This window comes from Telopea speciosissima, chromosome 6, assembly GCF_018873765.1.
Source record: "Telopea speciosissima isolate NSW1024214 ecotype Mountain lineage chromosome 6, Tspe_v1, whole genome shotgun sequence".
Lineage (NCBI taxonomy): Eukaryota > Viridiplantae > Streptophyta > Magnoliopsida > Proteales > Proteaceae > Telopea > Telopea speciosissima.
In genome coordinates this window covers 49364200-49389640 of record NC_057921.1, presented here as the reverse complement: position 1 = coordinate 49389640, position 25441 = coordinate 49364200, and the positions used below count along the sequence as shown (strand labels likewise).

The 25441-nt window shown below is 38.9% G+C and overlaps 2 protein-coding genes across 3 annotated transcripts; one reads left to right on the top strand and one right to left on the bottom strand.

Annotated features, from left to right (window-relative positions):
- Nucleotides 1-4859: 4859 nt before the first annotated feature.
- Nucleotides 4860-17222, top strand: LOC122664470 (phenylalanine ammonia-lyase-like). 2 transcript variants are annotated; one of them, XM_043860295.1, is made up of 4 exons: nt 4860-6009; nt 6608-7144; nt 7231-7785; nt 17212-17222. In XM_043860295.1, the coding sequence occupies exons 1-3, from the start codon at nt 4924-4926 to the stop codon at nt 7750-7752; spliced, it is 2145 nt and encodes a 714-aa protein (XP_043716230.1). In that variant the 5' UTR covers nt 4860-4923; the 3' UTR covers nt 7753-7785; nt 17212-17222. The 2 variants fall into 2 exon arrangements, with proteins under 2 accessions (XP_043716230.1, XP_043716229.1); XM_043860294.1 differs by lacking the exon at nt 17212-17222 and having other exon boundaries at nt 7231-7788.
- Nucleotides 14612-20401, bottom strand: LOC122664468 (zinc finger CCCH domain-containing protein 32). Its single transcript, XM_043860293.1, has 4 exons — nt 20191-20401; nt 16899-17009; nt 14690-16770; nt 14612-14649 (listed from the first exon to the last, which is right to left on the bottom strand). Exons 1-3 carry the CDS (start codon nt 20302-20304, stop codon nt 14692-14694), a joined length of 2304 nt encoding a protein of 767 aa, XP_043716228.1. The 5' UTR covers nt 20305-20401; the 3' UTR covers nt 14612-14649; nt 14690-14691.
- Nucleotides 20402-25441: the final 5040 nt, after the last annotated feature.

Genomic DNA, 25441 nt, shown 5'->3' with positions numbered 1-25441 from the left:
ATTATTAGCAAGCCAAAAATCATCTACATATAGGACTAGAAATATAAATTTCTCCCATTGAATTTTAGATATGTACACCTATCAAAGGTATTTTCAACAAATCCTTTTTTTGGTAAAGTGTTTTCAACAAATCCAAGAGAGATAATTATGTAGTTGAACTTGATATACTACTATCTCGAAGCTTGTTCAAGTCTATATATGGATTTCTTAAGTCTGCACGCTAGATTTTTCTTTCTTTGTACAGTAAAGCCCTCAGGCTGGTTCATGTAGACTTCCTTATCTAAATTCGCATTCAAGAATATCGTTTTCACATCCATTTGGTAAAGCTCTAAGTCATAAAGATCCACCAAAACCAATATGATCCTAAGAGAATCATTCTTAAATACGGGAGAGAAGGCCTCATGGTATTCAATGGCTTTTTTATGAGTGAAACCCTTTGCAATTACTCTAGCTTTATGCCGTTCAATATTACCCTTTTAATCGTGTTTGGTTTTAAATACACATATGCAACTAACCGCCTTAAAGCCCAAAAGTAGTTCAACGAGTTTTCAAACACCATTATCACTTATGGATTTCATCTCATCTTTCATAGCGTTTATCCATTATGAGTATCACTATCATCCATGGCCTATGAAAAATTTATCAGATCATTCTTGATTTCTATATCGAACTCTGATTCTTTGAGATATACTATATAATCACCTGGAATAACAGACTTCCTAATTCTTTGAGGTCTGTCTTAAACTTCTAGTTGAGGTACATTCACAGTATTCTTTGAGTGAATCCACCAATTATTACATGAGACATCAACTAAATTGGTTTGAAAACATACACAGATAGAATCAATTACAATTATTTTATTAAACAATTTTTTTTTGACAATATTTCTAAAAGTGTCTCTACCTCTTATAGAAGAAACACTTCCCTTTGTCAGATTTATGGTCCTTGTGGAGGATTTACCATCTTTGTACGTGTTATTTTCTTGCCCATTCAAAATTTTCTCTTTTATGTATTCTAGTGTGACACATAATTTTGAACCGTTCAAAATTAGCACATTATTGAGAACAGTAATGGGTGATGGTCCCACTGAAGAAAAGCAAATAATACATGCTTATTAAACAAAAAACTTTGAATTTCAATAATACTAGAACAATAAAATCCAGAGTAACCTATTGTATCACTACAATCAATCCTTCGGGATTGAGACTAAAACACACTAGTGGTTCACTCAACAGGTGTTGTAAAACACCTTTGGGGCAAGACAATTAAGTCAACACCATCAAGTAAGATGTATACCTTCGGATTTTCTCATCCTAACCTGACCGCTAGACTATTACATATAAATCAACAAAGTCAATAAAAAATGTATACCTTCAGATATTCTCATTCTATCTTAATTGTCACATAATGATCAACATAAGGCCTTTAAAGTCTTGCATTTAACTTGATGTATTTCAAAGTTATATATGGGGCTAACAAATAAGATAAACACAATTAAAAAGAATGTATACCTTCAAATACTCTCATTCAACTTAATTGCATGATTATTAATATCTTAAATCTTTTTTTACTGTCACTTAATTTCAATTATGATGTTATTATTCCAGTTAGATCTCTTTGAATTTCATAGTTGATTTGCTTATGCGGCAATCAAACCACTCAACTTTCAGTTATCTTCCCAAAAGAATGATAATAATTGATTTAGACATAAGAACATATATAATAAGTTTGGCCTCTTAAACCTATCAAACATAACTAATACAAACCATAACTTCACAGACAATAAGACCAATTATAATGCCCATTATCCTTTATATTGATAAGTTGAAGAAACCCATTAAAACATATGGGCTTTAAACATGTAACAATAGTTAGGCCCTTAAAAAGCATATAACCAGAATATGGATCTTTTAATAAAAAAATAGAGATAGACATATCAAACAATTATGGGCTGCAAGTATAAACAGACTTTACTTAAATGACAAAACACAAGATTAAGCCCAACATAAAATAACAGAATATGGGCTCAAGAAGCGAGAAAAAAGATCTTGTTTAAGTCATGAAACCCAAGTCCACATCAAATAGCATAACTTTAGTCCAAGCCCAACAGATTAATAGACCCATCAGCACTTGGGCTAAAACAACAGATTTTTTCAAATTACAAAGCCCATTAATTGTATGTACAGACCCATTAGATAAGAAACATTAAGGATTGATAGACCAATATCTTGGTCTATCACCCTCTAAAATTTCACCTTCTTCTTCTTCTTCTTCACCCAAAGAGACCTGCTGCCTCTGCCAACTTCATTCACATTTTCTTTAATAAAAGAATGACTGAGTTTCCCTCTACCCGGATTATGAGAGGGCAGGAATGGGTATCGATAGGGTATTTTTGGAACATACTAAAACTCTAGAAGGGGTTTGTGAACCCTAAGATGATGAGTGAACTGTCGTCCTCTATGAGTGGGGAAAAACTTTATCCATGTCACATAAGTAACACGAGAAGGGTCATATTTGTCTATTCAAAATATTCAATAATATCGAATTAAAATAAAGTAATGCTACATGCGAGTAGGGATGTAAACGGATCGGATTCGGATCGGATACGGATCGGATGTGATCGGAGCCGGATATTCCCTGGTCGAATACGGATACCTCTAAACGGATTCGGATGCGGATCGGATTCGGATTTTCGACCATCCGTTTACATCTCTGCCTTGTGTAACCCGGACCTTCCTCCCCCTAGCGGATACAATTCACTCTCAATCCATATCTCTTAGATCATGATTCTCTTTTCATCATATTCTAGAACTTATTTAATCTTCAAAAACCCTTGAAATCATTATTTACTTAATTTTTTATTATTAAGTATTCAGATTTTTTTTCGGACAGATTTTAATCGGAGTATTCGGATTATTTTCCGGATATCTCTAAACGAATACGGATGCCCCTAAACGAATACGGATGCGAATTCGGATTCGGATTTCGGTTATCCATTTACATCCCTACATGCGAGTCCCTCCGGAAGCAATGCATGAAGATGCCAACAAATTTTATTTTTTTTTCCTTTTAAAATTTCACCGCCCATAAATGGAAATATGCATGATGTCCTACTAGATCCTACCATGCATGACTCAATTTCACCATGCCTCTTCTACCAAAATTTTTTTTTTCACCATGCCTCTTGCATCTCTCTTATATTTGGGATGCATCATACAGTTGGAATTACCCACCATTGAATCATTCTGTCATCATACTAACTAGGAATCTTTTTCAACACAGTCATTACCCATGCTTCTCCAATAGTTTTTTTTTTTTTTTTTTATTTAAATTAATTAAACATAATTTTTATATTCTATTATGTGGGTTAAATATAAATCAATTCGGCTCTCGTCCAGCCGTGGCGGCGGGAATCGAAGAATTCAAATCAGCAGCAAAACAAGAGGTGCTTGGATCATTTCATAGATAGGCCCCCTGTGAAATGACCATACCCCCATATTTTTGTTGAGTTGGGTCCTCCAACTCCCGCCAGAGCTGGAGGAGAGTCAGGTCCAATATAAATGGGATCTTGTCGGCCAATGCAATCCCAAATCAGTAATACCAAATCAGAGTCTCTGTTGAAACTGACGAAACTCTGATTTCTCCCTCTTCCTCATCTTTAATGTACTTAACTCATTGAGTCTCATAAATGAGAGTGACAGAGAGGTCCACATGAGTTCTATACATAAATCATTAATTACGCTTTCCTCCCATTAAAGTATGGACCATATTGATAGAATTTCGGTTTCCAAATTTTCAACCACTATTATGAAATAAGTTATAAATGAATCTAAACAAATTTGTGAAATCAAATAAAATCTTATGAGACAATAGAAAAATCTTAGTCCCGTGGGACACCCAAATACGCAAACAAAAAATCCCCTACAGATAAGTCTAAATACTTCTAAACCAAAATCGTGTATTAAATCCCTGATTATATAGAAAAAAAATCTCCTTCAGTTCCCTAAAAGTGCATGGCAGTGTAACGTAGCTCAGGGTAGAGAAGTTGGTAGCTCGAACATCCAACGGTGTTGAACTCGAAAAAAAATAAAACAAATGAAGTCAATGAGCTCAGATCGTTAGATGTCCGAAGTGCCTGATGTCGACCTCCACCCGAAACTACACCGTAGATCATAGTGCACCATTGGAGAATTAGAGGGATCCAGATCCTCTACTGCCGAGCTGACCTGCAGAACCGTGCTGCAAAGACACGATGAGACACACAATGACTACCTTACCCCCTGCTCGAGCGCTTTGCCCAAATGGAGATAAATCGGTCATTGCACGTCTCACCGTATCTAACTGGGCAGTAGAAGATCCAAATTAAAATTGGAGAGGATTTAAATCTTGGTTACTTTTTTTGGTTGTCGGATAAGCATGACCAAGATGCATGTGCTGCTTAAGGCTGAATAGAGAAAGAAGAGAGTAAGGTGGCATGTGCGTTAGGAAAGTAGATGAAGCAAGTGGGCGAGCATTCCAAAGGGGAAGGACAGTTGAAGATGAAACCCCACGCCACACACAATTGTATGTATGTGGCTATGACAAGTTGACAACTACCGGCTCTCTCTCTCTCACGTGTCATTCTACAAATCTCTCGAAGCCGAACCAAACTCCTCCTCTGATCTAACCCCCTCTCTCAAACTTAGTGTCAACGACTATGAAGTAAGTGGAATCAACCGCTATGATTCATCCATCACTTACTAAAAGAAGAAACCGCTGTGATTCATCCACTTCATCTCTCTCCCATCCCTTCATGGCTTACATTTCCCTCTCTCTCGTATATAAAACCCTTCTCCCTCTCTCTCAGTTCAGCACTCTTCCCTTCTCCTCAATCTCTCTCTCTCCCCCTTACATCTCGTCGATCCTCTCTTGCACGTGCTCAAAATGGTTGCAAGTGCAGAACCAATCCAGAACGGCGTCCATTTCCCCGTGAAATACTCCAACGACACGTGTGATGAAGATCCCTTGAACTGGGCGAAGGCAGCCAAGGAGCTTCAAGGCTCCCACTATGATGAGGTGAAGCAAATGGTGGACCGGTTCACCCGATCCGACTCGGTCGTTCTCCAAGGCCAGAGCCTCAGAGTTGCTGATGTAGTCGCTGTCGCCCGTCGTCAACCGGACGTAACAGTCCGTCTCGATTCGACCGCCGCTAAACCACGTGTCGACGAGAGTTCCAACTGGGTAATGGCTCAATCTTGCAAAGGCACTGACACTTACGGTGTCACAACCGGATTCGGTGCAACTTCGCATCGACGAACCAACCAGGGGGTCGACCTCCAACGTGAGCTGATCCGGTTCTTAAACGCCGGTGTCATTGTCGGTGACGGCAACGAACTCCCCGGTGACATCGTTCGTGCGGCCATGCTCGTGCGAACCAACACACTCTTGCAAGGCTACTCTGGCATCAGATGGGACATTCTCAACACCATCATAGACCTCATCAACGCAGGCCTCACACCACTACTCCCCTTACGTGGCACCATCACAGCCTCTGGTGACCTCGTTCCGCTATCCTACATCGCAGGTGTAGTCACTGGTCGTCCCAACTCCCGCGTCCGCACGCCCTCAGGAGAACTAATATCCGGGTTAGAGGCGCTAACTCGCGTCGGGTTAGAGAAACCGTTCGAATTGCAACCCAAAGAAGGGCTTGCCATCGTGAATGGGACCTCGGTCGGAGCGGCACTCGGTGCGATCGCATGCTTTGATGCAAACATTCTTGCGGTGTTTTCGGAAATTATGTCGGCGATGTTTTGCGAGGTAATGCAAGGGAAGCCGGAGTTTACCGACCCGTTAACCCATCGGTTAAAGCACCACCCGGGCCAGATGGAAGCAGCGGCTGTGATGGAATATGTACTCGCCGGGAGCGCGTTGATTAAACACGCGGAAAAGCTTCACGAGTTCAACCCGTTACAGAAGCCGAAACAGGACAGATACGCGCTCCGAACATCTCCACAGTGGTTGGGTCCTCAGGTACGTATGTACTAAATTATCACATTGATTAAAGTTGCGTCATTTATGCCACGTGTACGGATGGTAATGAGTTAGCAGTACTGTTCATACACTTTGAATGAAAGACCCTTTTGACCAACCCCAAGGGGTTAGCCAAGCTGGCTTGGAGGGAACATGACACTCCGCCTCAAAAAGTGAGGTCTCATGATCAAATTTTTGCAAATTTCTTGGGATCACCCACCTAAGGCTCATTAGGGCCCAGAAACTCTATGTTCGTGCGGGGTGTGGGACTCATGTACGAGCCTAAGGGGGATAAAAGGTAGGATGAGATTTTCATCCTCCCAAATCCCAAACATAAGCATGATTTTTTCTTTTTTTTTTGTGGTAAACATAAGCATGATTTTTTCAACCCTGCAGACATGGTGTACATGTGGAAAAGTTGACTTTCACCGCTCTGAATAAAGTCTTTTTCCTAAAATACCCCTTATCCCGCACACATGGTCGCCAATACCCTTATGACCCTGTAGGCGTGTACCGAACAGCATACGCACAGTCGCACACTACCTGTTCGATTAATGTCCCAAATGGAACTTTTCTCATTTTTTTTTTGAAATCACAGATAGAGGTGATAAGGGTGGCTACCCAAATGATCCAACGAGAAATAAACTCAGTGAACGACAATCCAGTAATCGACGTCGCTCGTGACAAGGCTCTCCACGGAGGCAATTTCCAAGGAACCCCAGTCGGCGTTGCCATGGACAACGTTCGCCTCACCGTGGCGGCAATGGGGAAACTGATGTTCGCTCAATTCTCTGAACTCGTCAACGACTACTACAATGGTGGGTTACCATCGAACTTGAGTGGCGGGCCAAACCCTAGTCTCGATTACGGGTTTAAGGGTGCAGAGATTGCCATGGCTTCTTATACTTCAGAGTTGCAGTATCTAGCTAATCCGGTAACGACCCATGTACAAAGCGCTGAGCAGCACAACCAAGATGTGAACTCGTTGGGTTTGGTTTCCGCAAGGAAGACAGCTGAGGCGCTTCATATTCTAAAGCTCATGACTGCGACATACTTAGCCGCGTTGTGCCAGGCCATCGATCTACGTCACCTTGAGGAGAATCTAAGGCATACCGTTAAGACAGTCGTCGCACAGGTGCGTAAACTTGAGCAATAAATAAACCAAAAACTTAGGGAGGATAGAATTTTCGTCCTTCAATTAATCAAATCCATGGTCTGCAGGTGGCAAAGAAGACACTGAGTACTGGACCAAATGGCAAGCCATTACCGGGCCGGTTCACAGAGAAGGACCTGCTCCAGGTGGTGGAGAACGAACCCGTTTTCTCCTACGTAGATGACCCATGTCGACCCGATTACCCTCTGATGCAGAAGCTCCGGCAGGTATTGGTTGAACACTCACTAGGAGCAGAAGAGATGGATGTGTCACCCAAATCAAGTGTGTTTGGACGGATCAAGCTCTTCGAAAGTGAACTTAAGGAGCAGTTGAACCCACAGATTATGATCGCACGTGCGAAATATGATAATGGAACTGCACCGCTTCCAAACCGGATCGTGGACTGCCGGTCCTACCCGGCCTATAAGTTTATCCGATCAGTGCTTGAGACTGAGCTGTTAAGTGGGACTAGGAAGGTGTCCCCTGGAGAGCAGATCGAGGCCGTCCATACAGCTATCTGTGATGGGAGGATTGTGGCACCGTTGATGGAGTGCTTGGATGGGTGGACCCAGAAGCCAGGATCATTTTGATTCGTTTGTGATTGCTTTCTTTTTTCAATTTTTGTTCAGTTTTTTTTTTTCATAAATTCCTGACCAGATTGAAGGTTGAAGGGTGGAAATGATAATAAATTATAAATGTTTTTCTTTCCTACAAGATCAGTGTAAAAGAAAATCTGCATAATACAATCAATGAGGGGTTGGAAAATGGTATCATCCATATATGGTTAAAATAAAAGAAAGAAATGTCAGGGTTGTTTTTTGGTTAGTAATGTGAAAGCTCATGGTTGAAGATTACATAACTCCAAGATCCATGGATCGAAAATGGGTCATACTATTGTACATGTCACCGATAAGGCCTTCCTTGCCAGGAAGTCAGCCAAGCTGTTAATCTCCCTCGGAACAAAAAGAAATCTACATGTTTCCAAACAAGAAAAAAGATAAGTAATATCTTCCAAAATAGGACGGAGGGTAAGTGGTGAAGAAAATAAACCTTCCTCTAAATAGTGTTAGTTCCACAGATCCAGGTGAGGTCTGATTCGTTGGTCGCGGTGCACATGATTAGAGGTCAATAGCAAATTCCATGGCATTGCATTGGCTTGGTTGATGAGATACGAGACTTGCCTAATGGTTTTCGGAGCTATGTTTTTATGTATCATGTGCGTGAGGTTAATGCCTATGCTGACTTCTTGGCAGGCTTCCTCAACTCATGTAAGGAAATTCACCTTTGTATAGATAGTCGTTCGACAACACTTTTGAGAATCTTACGAAATGATGCTAAGGGGAAGAAATTCTATAGGATGTAAATAATTCTCTTCTTAATATTATATATACTTTCTCAGTACGTATTCCAAAAAAAAAATATAGTATGTACAAGGGTAGCGTAGTATCTTTATCCCATAATTTTAATATCCCATCTAGAAGCCAAAGTTATACCCCCAAATTTTTTTTTTAAAAAAAAAACACTTGAAACCAAAGATTTTTTGCTTCAACTGATTAAAAATTTTAGGTGTAGGGGTGGAACCCAAGTCTAAACATTTGAAGCTATAACTACTTAAAAATTTAGGGATAATGTTTTATATGGCGGAGGGCTTCCTCTCTCCGTGTCTCTCTTTCCAATGTGAATCCCCCACAGAGATGCTCTCTCAAATTTTTATTATGTATTTTGGAAAAGAAACTGTACAATGTCGTTGTATCACACACTCCCTCACAAACAATCGGCTCACACTCTCTTTCCACCATTAAACTACATAGTTGATGGCTCAAAATCTTACCCTCCCAATCATCCCAAATTGCAAACAGGGGTCCGAAGAAACTCTTGCCCTAATTATTTTTAGGGAAATATCTTTTTGTCCGATAGTAGCCTATGCCAGTACTCCCATGTGTCTATCTCTCTCCTAGGAAAGGGGGCAGTGATGTCTTTTCATATTGAGAGGCGTAGGCCACACTCCCGGACATAAAACTTTTTCTTTTTCTTTTTATGTACTATAAGTACCAATATTTCACATGTGTATTTTTTTCTCTTTCTGAATGTATGTATTACATAAGACATATTTGCATTGCAAGAATTACTTAATACGGGGGTCAACCTGATAAGTTTGTCAATATGATTCACCAATTTATAGTCATGTGGCGGGATGATGTGGTTATTCTGACTGTTGGATAGATAAGTATAGAACTAGAATAGCCACATGCCATATACAATTTGAAGTGAATGGGAGGGGTGGATTTCAAGCCATCAAATGGGAGAAGTTTTTAATGAAGAAGAAAGAGTGTGTCTGTGTAAAGGAATTCACACGAGGACAAATGATGATGACAATGAGGCTTTTAGTATGTCAAGAGAGAGTGAAGAAACGAATCCTTTTCCCTCTAATAAAAAAAATTAGGGAACATTACCTAGATCGACTTAGATAAGAAAAAGTATTACAAAACAAGTGGATTGACTTGGTTTTACATTAGCTGTTCTTGTAAATCTAAAATAACATTCCATGTAGTGACATTCATTCTTATATTTGAGATTGAATTTGAATTGAAGGGCCATGAAACCACAGATTCATACTAAGACTCGTCTATTTGCGTTTTCTATTTCCCTCTTCCGGATTGGCATGGATTACAGTGTGGATTTCTTCATGTCGATTGACATTGCTGGAATAAAGAAAGGCGGATAAAAGACGTGATTGGCGACTGGGTGGGCGGAACTAAAGCTTTAGGGTCAGAGGTCGGCTGTGTTCCGGGATTGTCTTTCCATATAATCAAATCCAAACCTGCAAAAATTCAGGTTGATAACTCCACTTGCAAATTAGGATGATCCTCATATCATAACCCAATAAGTTTAATCTACCATGTTCATGTAATAAAACTTGGTTTAATCAGGCTCGGTTTCTAATTGCTTAAATGGGTCGGGCCCTGACAAACTTACTCAAGTTCAATTTCCTTGTCTTAATCTGTGCAGGATACCATATACCTGGATTGAGTTTGGCAGGATGGTCCTATATCTTTTTGACAGACGGCAAGCTCACATTTTTTGCTGCAAGCTATATTCACGCTTCTGACTCTCTGGAACCAGATCTTTTTGGAATTCGTTAAGGACTTAAGCATGCCACCAGCATGGGGTTGAAGATTAAAGAAATATGGTGCTCAAACAAACAGATCATTGACGTTCTTCCATCTCCAATCAAAGGTCCTTGGCCCTGGCACCTTATAAAGGATCTTGTTGATATAGCTGACATGTCTCAAGACATTTCTTACCATTTTATAAGACATCCCTTATGTTTAACTATAGCTAGGAATCTGGCCAAACATGGTCAGGCTATGAACGATGTATATTACCTTATGCTTAATGTTATCTTTTCTATTTTCCACCTAAAAAAAAACAAATTATCCATTTTTTTTTCCTTTCAAAACCAAACCCCTTATTAAACAGTCAGTCAGGTTCCAATTTTAAGATGTTGTATTTCTGTATTGGTTAGTAAATTTTTTTAGGAAGAAGGAAGCTGCCCGATGATGTGACGGAATTTGAATTTGAGGAGAGAGAGAGAGACATAAATCAATTATTGTATTATCATGATTTAGGATAAACTTTTCTTACACTGGTGTCTGAAGGGTCAACCACCATTCCAGGGTCAATAAACATCTCTCCTATTGGACGGAGTCAATAATACCCCTAAGGTTGTGTGTGATACCCTCTCAGCCTCTCCCACCCATCCGAAGGAAAACTTAGTCTATTGTTTTATTAGGATAGAATTTACGTGAAAGATTTTTGTTACCTAGGGTGGTGAAGAATGAATCACTTCGTGATTTGACATTATAATTGGACTCAAGACTCTTAGGATGCGTTTGGTAATGTTTAGAACGCCGTTCAGAACAGTTCTTTTGTTCTAAAAGAACAAAAAAACATCAAAATGCGTTTGATTGTGTGGTTCGTTTTTTCGTTCTTTTAGAATGAACCGGAGGTTATTATCACCAAAAGAACGTTCTTTACAGACCGTCTCTCTGCAAAGAACAAGAACAAATGGAAGGGGACAAAATTCAGGAAACCCGTGAATTTTTGAGACAAAACCCGTGAGGAGAAGTGTGGAAGGAAGAGGTCTCTTGCCCGTGGAAGTTTGGAGAAGAAGAAGCAGATCTCGCTCTGCAACCCGAAGGTCAGATCTTTCTCTCTCTCTCTCTCTCTCTCTCTCTCTCTATCTCTCGCAGTCTCTGCATCTCTCTCTCGCTATTTCCCTCTCTCTGTCTCTCTCTCTCTCTCGCACTCTCTGCATCTCTCTGCATCTCTCTCTCGCTCTTTCCCTTTCTCTGTCTTTCTCTCTCCCTCTCATACTCTCCCTCACTGTCTGTGTGTCGTTCTCTCGCTCTTTCCCTCTCTCTGTCTCTCTCTCTCCCTCTCATACTCCCCCTCTCACTGTCTCTGTGTCGCTCTCTCTGACGATTTATGCAATTTTTCCCCATTTTGTCTCAGGAATTGGATCAACATCCCTTTAATCAGCACCCCTCAATTGAAAAGGTATGGGCTTCAGGGACTTTTTGAAGAAAAATTGATTTTAGGTATTCTCTGTTCTAGGTATACAATTTATGGATTTTATTCTCTGTTCTAGGTATTAATTTTTTGTTTTGTTAATTTGATGTTGCACCTCCTTACTCATCATGCATATGTGTGTTGATGTCTCTAATCTCTGTTGAACCTTATTTCATATTGCTGCTCTTGCATATAAAATAACTTGAATGTTCATTTACCTTCTTAGACTTCCAGCAAACCCACTTTAAGTTGTGAAAGTTTGATTTGATTTGGTAATCAGATCTCTCTATTCCCTTTTTTCAATTTGAGTAAATCGATTTGTTTGATAAAGGGATCTAATATGTGACAAAGACGAACACAGTTACCCTTAAAATCCATGATGTCTTGGGTGTTTTAGATCCTAGTTGACTCTTTGTTTTTTTGGAGGGGTGGGGTAGTGGTTGTGGCCCTTGTGGGGATTGATTGAAGCTGACCCTCCAACTTTGGGGGATGACTTTTGTAGTTTCCCTTTAATAGTTGTGGAATTTGAGATTGGGAGAGTGAAGGAGGAGTTGACAACCGGGCACTTTGTACAGTAGATTTTAAGCATAAAAAGTTAGGCATTTTGAGATTCTCTTCTCTAAAATGAACTGATTATTAGGCTTTGATGAAGCAGATATTGTGAGGTGAAATATATGGCCTACTCAAATTCTAAGAAAGCCTATGGTAATGTTCCATTTGTGTCTAATGCAATTTTAAGTACTGTCGTGACAACAGAGCACTCTGTACAGTATCCCTATGATACCAACAGAGCCTATGGTAATGTTCCATTTGTTTCCTTAAGTCTGGCTAAATTTCACATCTTTGTATAGTAGAACAAGGTGAGATAAGAAAAAGGCATTTTATCTAAAATTCTAGCAAGAACTGAGCTCTAGTCTTCAACAGGGTAGTTGTTTCGAATTTTCTGTGTTCAGCTAACCAAATGTAATGCACTTCTTTGTTGTGGTGTTTCTTGGTTGGGGCTTAAACTTTTCTGAGTTGGGGTAACAATTGAACTATTATCTGTTATCTCTTTCTATTTGCTGGAGCCAGTTTGAACTTTGAACTTTCTGTAGTTGCTAATCTGGTTTAAGAAATGTTTAGGATGGGAGAAGAAAAGAGATCAGACTATAGTTTTGGGCCTTTTTCCATAGACTCTTGAAGAACAATGGCAATGTCTGGGGTCCCAAGGAGGGAGGGGAGTTGAGAGTTCATGAAAATGTGGAGGAACTTGCCACCGATTTGGCTGACTATATGGCTGAATTATGTGAGATATCAATGAAGAAGAGGGGGTTTTTTGCCATTGCCTTATCTGGTGGTTCTCTCATCAGCTTGATGGGGGTAAAAACGCTTTCCCTTTCCACAGCTTCGTTGAATTATTTCTTTTGGTGCTTCTTGGGTCATTAAAATTCATTCATTGCAAATTAATTCAAAAAAAGAACGGAGAATATAATTTGGTTTAATCTGTTGTATTAATTTATTGACAACTTGATGGGTCTTTAGCTCAAATTGGTAGAGCACTTGGAACATGAGTATGTTCCAAGAGGATGGTGGTTCGAGTCCACCAAGGCCCTCTTTATTCAACTGTTCATAGCATAGTCAATTATGGCACTAATCCATACAAGAACCCAATTTTAATGGCATCTTTGAAATTTGACATATATTTATACTTACTTTGGTTATGTTAATGAGATATTTTAATTTTATGCTAAGGTTGGTAATAGAAAAGGATTTTATAAGTCTTTTTTTGCTATAATTGACAAAGAAATGGCATTATTGTAATTAATATCAAATAAGAAAAAACAGGTTTTACCAAACACCATTTTCGTTCTGAACGACGTTTTTGAGACCGTTACCAAACGGTTATTTTTTATCTCAGAACACCGTTCCAGACCAGAAATGCAAAAGAACGTTTCTAATTAAGAACAGACGTTCTTTGTTCAAGAGTGGTGAACTTGCAAAATTTTCAACATGCCACTTGGCAAATAACTTATCAACATTTAGGTGGGTCCATAACATATAGGACTTCACTCGTTTCATTGGTCAAATTTTATGTAACATTTTTATCATTTTTTTTTGGTAACTTTTAAACCATGATTTGACCTAAGTAGACCAACTCTTTTCCTTCTTTTATTTCTGCTTGGTGTTCTTATGATGCTTGTAATGTATCTTTCCCTAGACATTTTTAATTAATAAATTATCTTCTTACAAAAAAAACAAGAGATCAATACAAGATCCTCTATATCGTGGATGTACCGATGCCCTTCATTTCTTGCCACATGCCAAGTGGTTAACTCTACAAAGTTCACCAACCTTGGTGAATTCTTTGAGAAACTCCCATCACTAATCAGTTAAAAAGCAATTAGGGTTATTCAAAATTCATATTTGTGGGAGATGGAGAAGAGTTTGTATGAGTTGCCTGTGGCCCTGTGGGCTGTGGTGGAGAACTCGAGTCGAAGGCTCTTTAATCTTTAATCTGAAGCAAGTTTTAGGACAGATTGTCAGGCGTTTCTGCTTTTCCCAAATAGCCCGGGATGTGACAGTAAATAAAAGACAGTTTAAGCAAAACCAAGCATCCAAAATAAGAGACATCCAAAGGTTCCAAAGTTCCTTTCTTCTCAAGTAGGTTATCAGCTTAGGGAGACATGATTAAGCATTCAAAATAACAGACATGACTAATCCTAACAGAAGAATATCTAGTAGGCAGCACCATGAGAGCCACACCCGAAGGAAAGAAATTTGGATTAGCTCAATGTTAAATACAAAAACAGGCTTTGATTAATACAACAAGGCTTCTTTACTGTAATGCAGAAACAACAGCTGCATCATACAATGGCTCCTGCAAATAGAAACCAGTAAGTCCTATGGGCTCTTGCAACACCAAAAAATGACAAACACCCCCTCCCCAACACCCCCCCCGGCCTTTCGGCTGTCCTCTCCTAAGAAAACAAGACACCGATTCTCTTTGCAAAGTCATCCCCGTCTTCATCATCAAAGTACTCTTCTTCTGGATCCACATTTTCATCATCCCCACCGTCGGCCTGCTCATAGTCATAATCTCCATCCCTGTGATCAAAGTTTTCGAGCTCTTGATCTTCCATTGGATCATCAAACATAATTGCATTTTCTGTCTCAAGCTCAGTCCCCCTCTGAGCATCCGAAGAGTCACCTTTGTGAACCACATTATCACCTTCTGAATAGATCTGACCTTCATTGTCCCCAGCAGCTTTCACTAGATCAGCATTCGAGGACCTGGATTCTTCCTTACCACCCGACTGAGTCTGATGATTGGCTTCTTTCGCAGGCTCTGAGGTCTGAACAATCTCTGTCTCTGTAACTTCTGACGTCCCTGGGCTGCCTGTGATGATTTCCCCACTCTCTCTTGGGCTATCTACCTCTCCATTTCGTGAAACTGTGCTATTCCCAGAAGATGCTGTTTCTGCTTCTCTCTTTCTCTTCAAAATCTCACTCAAAGGCTTTGGGCCCTCAAAAGAAAGTGAACCTTCAGATTCTTGATAGCCCACTAGTTTTCCCATCTTCAAGTTTTTCTGCTCCTTCAGGGGCGAGACCTGTCGAACCTTTGCATGCCGACCTTCAGTGCACTCTGAGACCTTTGCACTTTTCAGCGCAGTAAAGCTTTTCGGACCAGTAACACCTGAAGTGTTATAATCCACCCCATCTCTTCTGTTGAGGGCCCCCCTAGTATTTCTGGCCTCTCCAAAGTCATCCTCGCCTCGCCATTTAATTCTGTCTTGGTGCCTTCCCTCGTGGGGGGATATTGAAGGCCTGTCTGGTGACAATCGGGCACGGTTTCTTCCTCTATCCATTTCCCTCCCTGGATGCGAGTCATTATGATTGCTGTCCGGTGAAAATCTCCTAGGAAGCGTGAGTCGACAATGCAGCCGATTGCTTCTAGAACTCTCATGAGGCATATGGCGTGAATCTCTCCAAGAGTGACCCCGGTTTCTCTGATCCTGAATGTGACGATCACGGTCATTCCTCCGATGAACGTCACCACGACGATGGTCAGGGCTAACTGCCGACCTTGAATCATTGACCCTCCTCTGCTTCGATAGCCGATGGCGCAGATCTGACTCAGCAATCTGATCCAGCTTCCCAACTCTAGGGTATCCTCTCTTTTCAGGCATAGATGGCCTTTTTGATATCCACTCAGATGAAGCCCTTCGCTGTTCCGAAGCAAACTGATCTTGCATCTGCCCATATGGATCATAGCCACATGGATCATCATATGGTTCTTGGTCAAATTTAGCAACCGGAGCATAATCAACTGAACGGTCATATTCAAAATCATTCCCAGAGTTCAAACGCCTTCCCTCATGGCTGGCTGTTCTTTTGTACTCGTCTCCAGTTTGACAGTACTCAGAATCCCTGAGTCCATTATTAACAAGAACATCAAAACCAGGAGAGGATTCCCTTAACTCATCAGCCTCCTTACCATTCTGAAGAAAGCGATCATCAAATGCCTGAGCCTGGCGACTATGCTGGGACCTTAGTAAAGAATTCCCACCAGCAATAGGAGGAACATTTGGTGTTACATATTTAAGACGCTCATCATCCAATGCATTAAGTGACAGTATTTTTCTCTTAACTACACCATTATTTGGCACTGAGGTTTCAATATTCATAACTTGCTTTGGTGGTAGTGGAACTTGAACTGTCTTGGCAATGTTTTCTAGGGCAATCTGCTGTTGAGTACACCTTTGGAGGCCCACAAAAGTCTTCTTTCGATTCTGGGGCTCAGAAACAGTGGCGGAAACTTTTGTTGTTTGTTGCTGTGCGGATGGATCACTGATGGGTTGTGGGCCATGTATGAAGGTGCATTTGTCACCCTTCAAACAAAGCCCCTTCTGAAAGTAATAGCAGGGAACAGGTTGTTTACCCAAGCTATAAGCAAGAGTATGGCCTGGAGGCACTTGTGATGCTACATTTTGCAAAGGCGGCATAGAGGGGTTTCCCACTGAAGGTGCTCCTGGAGTTCCTATCAAGCCATCAAGTGGCTGAAAACAGAATATTAGGCATAGAACTCACATTTGGATGAAAGCAAAAGATGATTATAAAGAATTAGAAACCACATGTTTATTTGTCCTTCTCAATCCAAAAGACATATTAGGACAAAAAGACTCACCGGGTGCCGGAATGCACATTTTGGATTCAAGCAGTTACCGTTCATCCAGTACCAGCAATCCCTAGGGTTAATCCTGGCAGCTTCGCTATGGCGATATTCACATTCATTTCCCTACATGAAAGGAAAAAGGGAAAGGCAAGGGTTATAAGAACGACTGTCACTATGATAATCAGAGGCAACAAAGATCATGGTTAAATAAATTCATAATGGCTTAAAGCCATGAAACCCACATGATTGACACTCATTGAAATGGTTCAGCGAAAGAAAGATTGCTTAGGATGAGAACTCATCAAGAAGACAGATAATTTTCTAGACTTTTTAAGACACCAAGAAAGACATAATAATTCATCAAAGTGCATGGCCTGCAATCGAGAACTCCAAAATTATAATTCACAACAAAAGGGAAACTGTGATGAGAACAAATGGAAAGTGTTTTTACAGTCATAATTATTATTATTTCACGAGTGAATAGTACTATATTAGATAATACAAAGGTACCAAAGTGTGTGATAATGATCTGGTAAACAAGGTGTACATTATAATTACTGCTACAGGAAAAAAATATAAAAGGGATTAGACTCCCTGATTCAAAAGACATATTGTAATATTTCCATATAACATTGTTCATTCCCTGTGCACATTGCTAAAAGCTACCCACAATTTTCCTTTGCATAATATTTTTTTATGCATTCATTCAGGCTCAGCTCATTTTGACCAAATATTACTTAGTCATACAAGTGCAATGTTTCAAACACTAACATATTGATTTGCGTGAGAAGCTTCTTCCCTCCCCACAACCCCCCCCCCCTAAAAACTCCCCTCTCAACAACATTTCCTCCACATCTGAAGCCCATTCTTATGATGCTTCTCGTTAACCAAAACCAGTTTTCTTATTAAAAATTTTTACGAATTGTTTAATGCATAAACCATAATCTGTTACCCATAGCCCAGTATCCCAATTTTTTTAACAGCAACAACAAATACAATGGCATCTTCCTAACAGAACAGTTTTAACCCCTATAAACTTTAATATTAAATAGAAGAAAAAAAACTATTTTTGATGCCTAGAAGCAAGTACATTTCTCTATTCCATTTTTCATTCTCATTTTATAAGGAAATTTCAAATATATAATAGTAAAAAGAAAAGAAAAATATAAACATTTAGTAGTGTGTATTTATACTTCTATTCTGTTTCCCAAATTATCAAATTTACCTTCCAAGTAAGTCACAACATTTTTAATGTCTCTGTGATTCTACAATAACCACAAGCCTTGCAATTCATTGAGAGAGAGAGAGAGACAGAGAGTAAACCCAATCTGCCATCTAAGGCCCCATGCAAGACAACTTAAAATCAGATTATTTAGTCTACAAACAATTAGGACAAATTGCAATCCCACCAATTACATATCCTTCATTAACGAATAAAAGTCCTCACTTTTCTGTTGTCTTAAAGATATTTGCCAGACTGATTCCAGTCTTTACAGGAAGATGATCAATGACAAGACACATCATACGCTTTGGTTTTTTTAACTTAAGGGGAAAAAGGTCCCTGGCTTGGCGCCGTAGGTTACACCATCTCTCTCTCCCATCAATTGATGAATCGTCCCCTGCCCTACCCATTGGCTGGCTCCGCACCCCACCAGCTCAGAGATCACTCTCTCTTAATTTGAATTTCGAGAGCTTGAGCTGCCAATGTGGATACATGTGTTCAAGTATGAGGGCAGGCCACTTTGTTCAAACATGCCTAAAGTCAGGACCAACTTAAATCCACCCTCATGGAACTGAGCAGAAGCAGGCCTTGTGTATATTTTCATAGTGGGATTGCATACCTCTTGCTCATCAACAAATATGTCTGCTCTTATCCCCAATTAAAAAAAAAGGAAAGAATAAATATGACAACTGTCACTTTCTAGCAACTGTCACATTCATTTAACTATATGCACTTCACCATACATGTTTAGTTGATAACTTATCCTAAAAGAGGCAAAGACTTGTCATTACTTTTCACTTTGGACTATCTGGACCTAGTTTTAATTTTCCACTCTAGAAGTGCAAAATTTTAAAATTTCATCATCTACGAATTTCCATAAAAAGCAATTAGAGGTTTACAGAAGCAATTGCAATATGGCCCCTAACGTTTGAGTATTCCCGTAAAATTAATTACTTACCTGATAATTAGATTTCACCATTACAAGCAATTTTCTCATGCCATTACATCCTAGTTTGGGAATTGACTTCAGAATTTCCATATGCAGAATTGAACTTCCACCCAATCACATCATGGAAAAACAAACCAAAAAGAATGTTTTAAAAAAAAATCTGATAGATAGGAAAAAGATGTTCCTTTTCATTGTCTCCCTTTTAACATAGATATTTCTAGAAATAAGATGTCAAATTTGTGTTGGAGGAGGGACAACAATTCTACATAATCATGCTTCCAATAATAAGCCAATCTTTACATAGGAGCAAGGAAGGGTACACAATTTAAATCTGGTCACATCAAACAAAGGATGCAAATCAAAAGACAATGATGGTTCTTGATTAAAAAAGAAAAAAAGAAAAAGAAAAATTCCCCACTATGATGAATCCCAGCCCATGCAGACTAAGGAAAACTCACTTCGCAAAACAGCCATGCTTTAAGTGTCAAAAGTTCCCACAAATGGCTCTTCGTGTTAATTTACTACTTCTAGTCAGGGTTTTTGAACTCCCAAACAAAAGCACAATAAAATTGGATCCAAACAAATCTTACATAGAATAATTTAGATCCAACAGAATTAACAGTCAAATGTTTTCTCCAGAATTGTCTGAAAGATCAAATTTCAATCTTATTCACCAATTGTCCAGACGACTTATGGCAAAAAGAACAGTATAATTCATACCGTTTCCACACAAAAAATTCCATGTCTTCTGCAAGCTAAACTATAGACAGGATAGAAAATACTCTACCTGCCCACAACCTGAAACACAAAGTTTCCATAACCAAAATCTAATTTTTCACGAATCCAAGCTCAGGTTTTCTAGTTACAAAAAACTTAATCAAGCAAAAGAAAAAGAAAAGAAAAGAGAAGAAAAACAATTCAATATTCAATCGGGAGGGAGGGGGGAACTCGAACAAAATAAGAAAACACCGCCGCCTTCTGTAATCGAGATCCAAAACAGAACCAGTTAATCAACCGACTCTTATCAAGACGATTCAATAGTCAATCCAAGGAAAACCCATGAAACCCTAAAAACTAAAAACCCTAACAAACAACAAGATTCAAAAACCCAAATAAAAATTAAGAAATCGCACCTTTTTGCAGGTCAAAGGCGATGCAAGGAAATAAACACAATCGGTATTCCTTTTCAGAGACTCTTCCTCAGCTGTCGCCACGGCCTGACCTGACTCCCGAGTCCCTGAATCCATAGCCGCTCCGCAACCTCAGAAGATCCCTTGATTTCAAACCCAATTCGTGCCACGATCGAGAGGGAAGGAGGGAGAGAGGTTAGGGGCGAGGGGAGAGTGAGAGAAGGGGAGTGGAAAAGGGGGGGGGGGGGGGTGAGGGGAGAGAGAAGAAGAACAAGAAGAAGAAGAAGAAAAAGAAAAAGAAGAAAAGAGTTGAGGCTTTAGAGAGCTCTCTTCTCCCTCTCAAGTCTCAACCTTCAACGAGTGTATGAGCCTTCACCAAAGAATACTTTCTATTTATGGATTTTGTCTGTACTTCTCTAGGTCGGCTAATCTCATAACAGGATACTTTCCTGTCCAATCATGTATCAGTAAAAGGCATCTCACTGTAGTCCAAGTAATATTATGATCAAAATAATTACTAAATGGTGAAAGGAATGGAGTGAAGTGAATGCAAGGCATTAAGGCTTCTACCCAAAAAAGAAAGTGCATATAGGGATTGAGTTCGCTATAGTGATCTCCCACAATAGGAGTAGATATGTTATTTCACAAGAGGGAGAGAAATAAAAAAAATTAAGGAAGGTGTTAGCATATATGATATAGTCGCTTCGTGAAAATATAGAAAAAAGAATGTTGCCTTATTGTGTGGCCCTGCAGCGAGACATAGCCCCCTAAAATGATTGCCCTACCCTCACCAAAATGAACCCCCCAATCGATGCCCTTGCAGATTCCCTCATTGGCCCTTGTGCTAGTGTAGAGGCCATGCGATCAAATTGTATAATATAATTTTCAATGGTAGTAAAATGAGAGGGGAGGGGGGATCTACACTATACAGGATGACATGGAATCTCCATGTCCAACCAATGGAGCATAGGAGAAGGTGTTGCATTGTTAGGCTACCAAGGGCCCCTTTGTCAGAGAGGAGAGAGTGTCACTGTAAGGTATACATGGGTGGCATGTACATTATTTGGAAAATAAATTATAAAAGAAACTTTTAATTGAAGGTCTCTTTGCTATCACATTTGTTTTTGTTTATGAGCTATTTTTTTTAAAAATATCATTAATGAAAAACATTTTTTTTATCAAAAATTGGAAATCGTTTGATAACCATTAGACATAATAGAGTAAAGAATGGGAAATCGTTTGGTAACTACTTATGTGTAAATAATTTTAATTGGTGGGTGAAGGGATTCCCCCTTCACCCATCTTTCTCCCCACATTATATATTATTATATATAATATAATATTATGCATTATAAAAATATTATTTATAATATATATATATATATATATAAAACAAAATCCTTCCTTTTATATTATATTATATTTTATAATAATATATAATATAATATGCATTGTATATAATATTATATATAATATAATGATATAGTATGTATTATATTATATAGTATTTATTATATATTATAATATTATATTATGTATAATATATATATATATATATATATACTATTTTTTATAATATATGTTATTTATATATGTAATATAGTATAATATAATATATATTATGGACAAGAGATCTCTACTTGGTCGTTAAGAGAGAGAGAGAGAGAGAGAGAGAGAGAGAGATGGGTAAAAGGGAGGCTTTGTTTCTAATTTTATTGATTTTACCATCTTACCCTTACTTAAATAGCAATTGTGCACATGTTCATTAATGGTACCTGCATAAATAATTAAAAATTTGAAGTAGAGTTTTAATGTAAAGAAATGTGAGAATATAAGGGATCAAAATATAGAGAAGTTAGAAACTAAATTATGTTCTCAATGATATTTTGGATGGAGGTGAAGTAAGATTTAATTTCCATATTTAATGTTTGGGAGAATGTTTACATATCCACTAACACCCCCTATTGACTTAATCGCTAGGGTTCGTCATTGGCTATCCCCTGGCTTGTAGTGTTCATTACTTGGTAGAAAAGACATTGCCTAAATATTTTTTAAGTTAATTACACTGCATTATGATTATAAAAAAATTTTATTTCATTATTATTTTAAGGAAAAAAGAACTCTATATGAGAGTAGAGTGCTTGATGGATTTTTTTAAACGCTTTTAAAATTAAAGATTCAAAATACGAGTTTATTTTTTGGTGTATTTTTTGGAGACACCTTTGGTTGTATCTCTTCCTCCCTATACTAGGAGAGGAAATCTTGTCTATTTCTCCAACATTTTTTGGATACTATTTTCATCTCCACCTTAATATGTTAGTGTCAGTGAGTTATTGAGTATAGCCTTTGGATTCTCTCAGTAATCATATTTAGTAGTGCAACTTATGTGCTTAGAGAATTGTTATATTTTAGAAATATAAACGCATGATCAACCCAGATTGCACAAATTGGGAGTTTAAAAACCTTAAGGACCCTAACACACTCTCATAAGGGTTTTAATCCATACTCATGGGCAATAATCTGTGACACATGAAAAATGTATTAAACAATAAAATGAAAGGTGGTATAAGCATAGAGGGTATAGCGGCTTGTGTACTTACAAAAGAACCCTCATACTATACTCATAGCTGGAACATGTCAAAGTCTAATTGGTCGACAATTGATAATATATATGGTAAAAGGACAATTGATATCTTATCCATTTATAAGTTGACCGGTTATACCATGTGGTGGTCCATATGTCTTACTCTTACATAACAATTAACATAGATTTGCGTTACTTATTAAAATAAAACACATGTTAAGTGATGCAAAGACAACTATTGACATTTTTCAAATATTCAATGGAAATAAAGACTCTATCCAGGAATCTGGCTCCTTCACCCAGACACAAAATAGGGCAAAATGAACACCCCAACCTCTAAGGAAGGTAGACATTCTAGTATTCTACCTTTGTTGATACTTCTACGCACGTTCCCTTTGCAAAGGGGTGTTATGATCATAGATAGATGGATTATTGTATTGGGTTAATTTGTTAGGGTAGATGGGTAATCTATATTGGATTAGCCTACTAGGGGTAGTTGGGTAATTAGAGGATAAATAGTTGTTATAAATTAGGGAATGGGGGTCATGTAGAGGTATCCAAGAATTAATCAAAATCTCTTTTCTTATCTTTGTTCTAGGAGGTCACCAACCTCGAAGTGGTATTTTTCCCTTTTCTGTTATTGGGTTCATAACATTGGTGCTTTCATTGAGAGAAATCGGCAACCAACCATGGCCAACAAACTCCGCCTCATTCCATCGTTCACCCTTGCTCAAGAATTGAAGAACATTCTGGCCTTGTTGCTTGATTGCAAGAAGAACTGCTTCAAGATGCAAAACAACATAGCAGATCTGCGTCTTAGTTCTACGGCAATCCATGAGCAATCAAAGAAACTTCAACGTCTGGTACAGGAATCAATCGATGAAGAAAATTCCAACGTCATGGCAGACCCTGAATCTGTGGAGCAAGAAGACGATTCCAGTGCAGCGAATGCAATTGCATCAGAGATAGTGGCTTCAGAGATTGTTGCATCAGTGCCTTCGAGGCTCCAACAAAAGGTCGATGAGCAGCCAGATTTGGTGGTTCCGATGCCGGTGATAGCCGAAGTACTCTCTGATTTCACCTCTTTTGCAGGATACGATGCCGTGTTGTTGAAGAATCCCAATAGCGTTCCGTTGCAGTTCGATCGTGTGGAGACTCTGATTTATTCCAAGCTAGAAACACCACCGTCTTCTCTTCCATGTCTCCACTCACTCCTCAACATCTTCACCCAATCTGAGCGTAAGACTCCCTCCCTTGTTTGTATCCCTCTCTTCCCTTTTCTGATTTGGAGGTCATGGGATTCCGACGGTCAAGACCCCAATCCACCGATTAGGGCCAGTATGGTGTTCGATCGAGGAAAAATGGAAGTCAGGGCAACGACGAAGGTGACACGCATTTGTCGACGACAAAGCACAACTATCACACTGGTGATCCAATTACCCAACTATAACAACTATTTATCCTCTAATTACCCAACTACCCCTAGTAGGCTAATCCAATACAGATTACCCATCTACCCCTAACAGATTAACCCAATACTATAACCCATCTATCTATGATCATAACAAGGGGTCACGCTCCCAAACATAGAACATATTCCGATATTCAAGTTAATTTTTTTTTGAGTGAATGGTAAATATATTATAAGAAATATAGAAGAATGAACAATTGAAGATGGCAACCAAGAGGAAATCCTCTAATTAAAGAGACAACGGGAAACAAAGCAAAAGATAATACACCTAGAGTATTGAGAGGGGAGGGGGGGGAAATAAAGATTTCAAGAATAGATCATATGCCTATTTCTAGCAATGTCAAGACAAATCAAACAAATTATAAGAATTTTATCCTGAGGATGACCACCTTCTTTTTTTTCCATTCCCAACAGGTATGATGGATGACCGCATTAGATGCCAACTTGCCTAGGGAGTTGGATCAAGACTTGCCATTAAATGTTTTTTGAACCCACCTCCATTCTCTATCACCTCCATTCTCAATCAAAAAGAAAGATAACCGTACGAAAAAGCCAACACTTGCTAAGAATATATTTTTACATAGACTTGGAAAAGAGAAAAAAAAAGCAATTAATCAACATTTTCGAGGCAACAATTTGAATTGACATGTTTCTCTAAAGAACAATAACAACAAAAAAACTCGGCCTTTTCCCAACTGAATGGGATCGACTACATGGATCCGTGCAAAGGAAAAACTGAGATCTACATAAATAAAATTAAAGTTAGACAAATAATATACCCTCTGAAAGGGTATTGATAGTTTCGATCCCATTCAATACCTAACCCATCCCATCTGATACCCACCCCGTATTTCGATACTGGTATCATTGAAAATCCCATCCTAGAACCGTCCTATCCCATTTATTATTTGGTATCAAAATTAGATCCCAATATCGTCCCGTTTATTAATGGTATGGTCCAGTACCAGGTTTTAGCGGGACAATTATGATCCCACATTGACACCCTTAAGTAAGAAAGGGGGTAAGAAGACCACAGTGAAAGCATCAGCGCGGGATTTATAATTATTAGAACGTGATTTTCCAGAATCACACAGAAGGTTGTGAATTGAATAACTACCCTTGTATTGTAGCGCACAGTGGTGTTCCTCTTATATTATCTAAAAAATGAAATTCAGCAGATTTAGAAACATTACTATAAC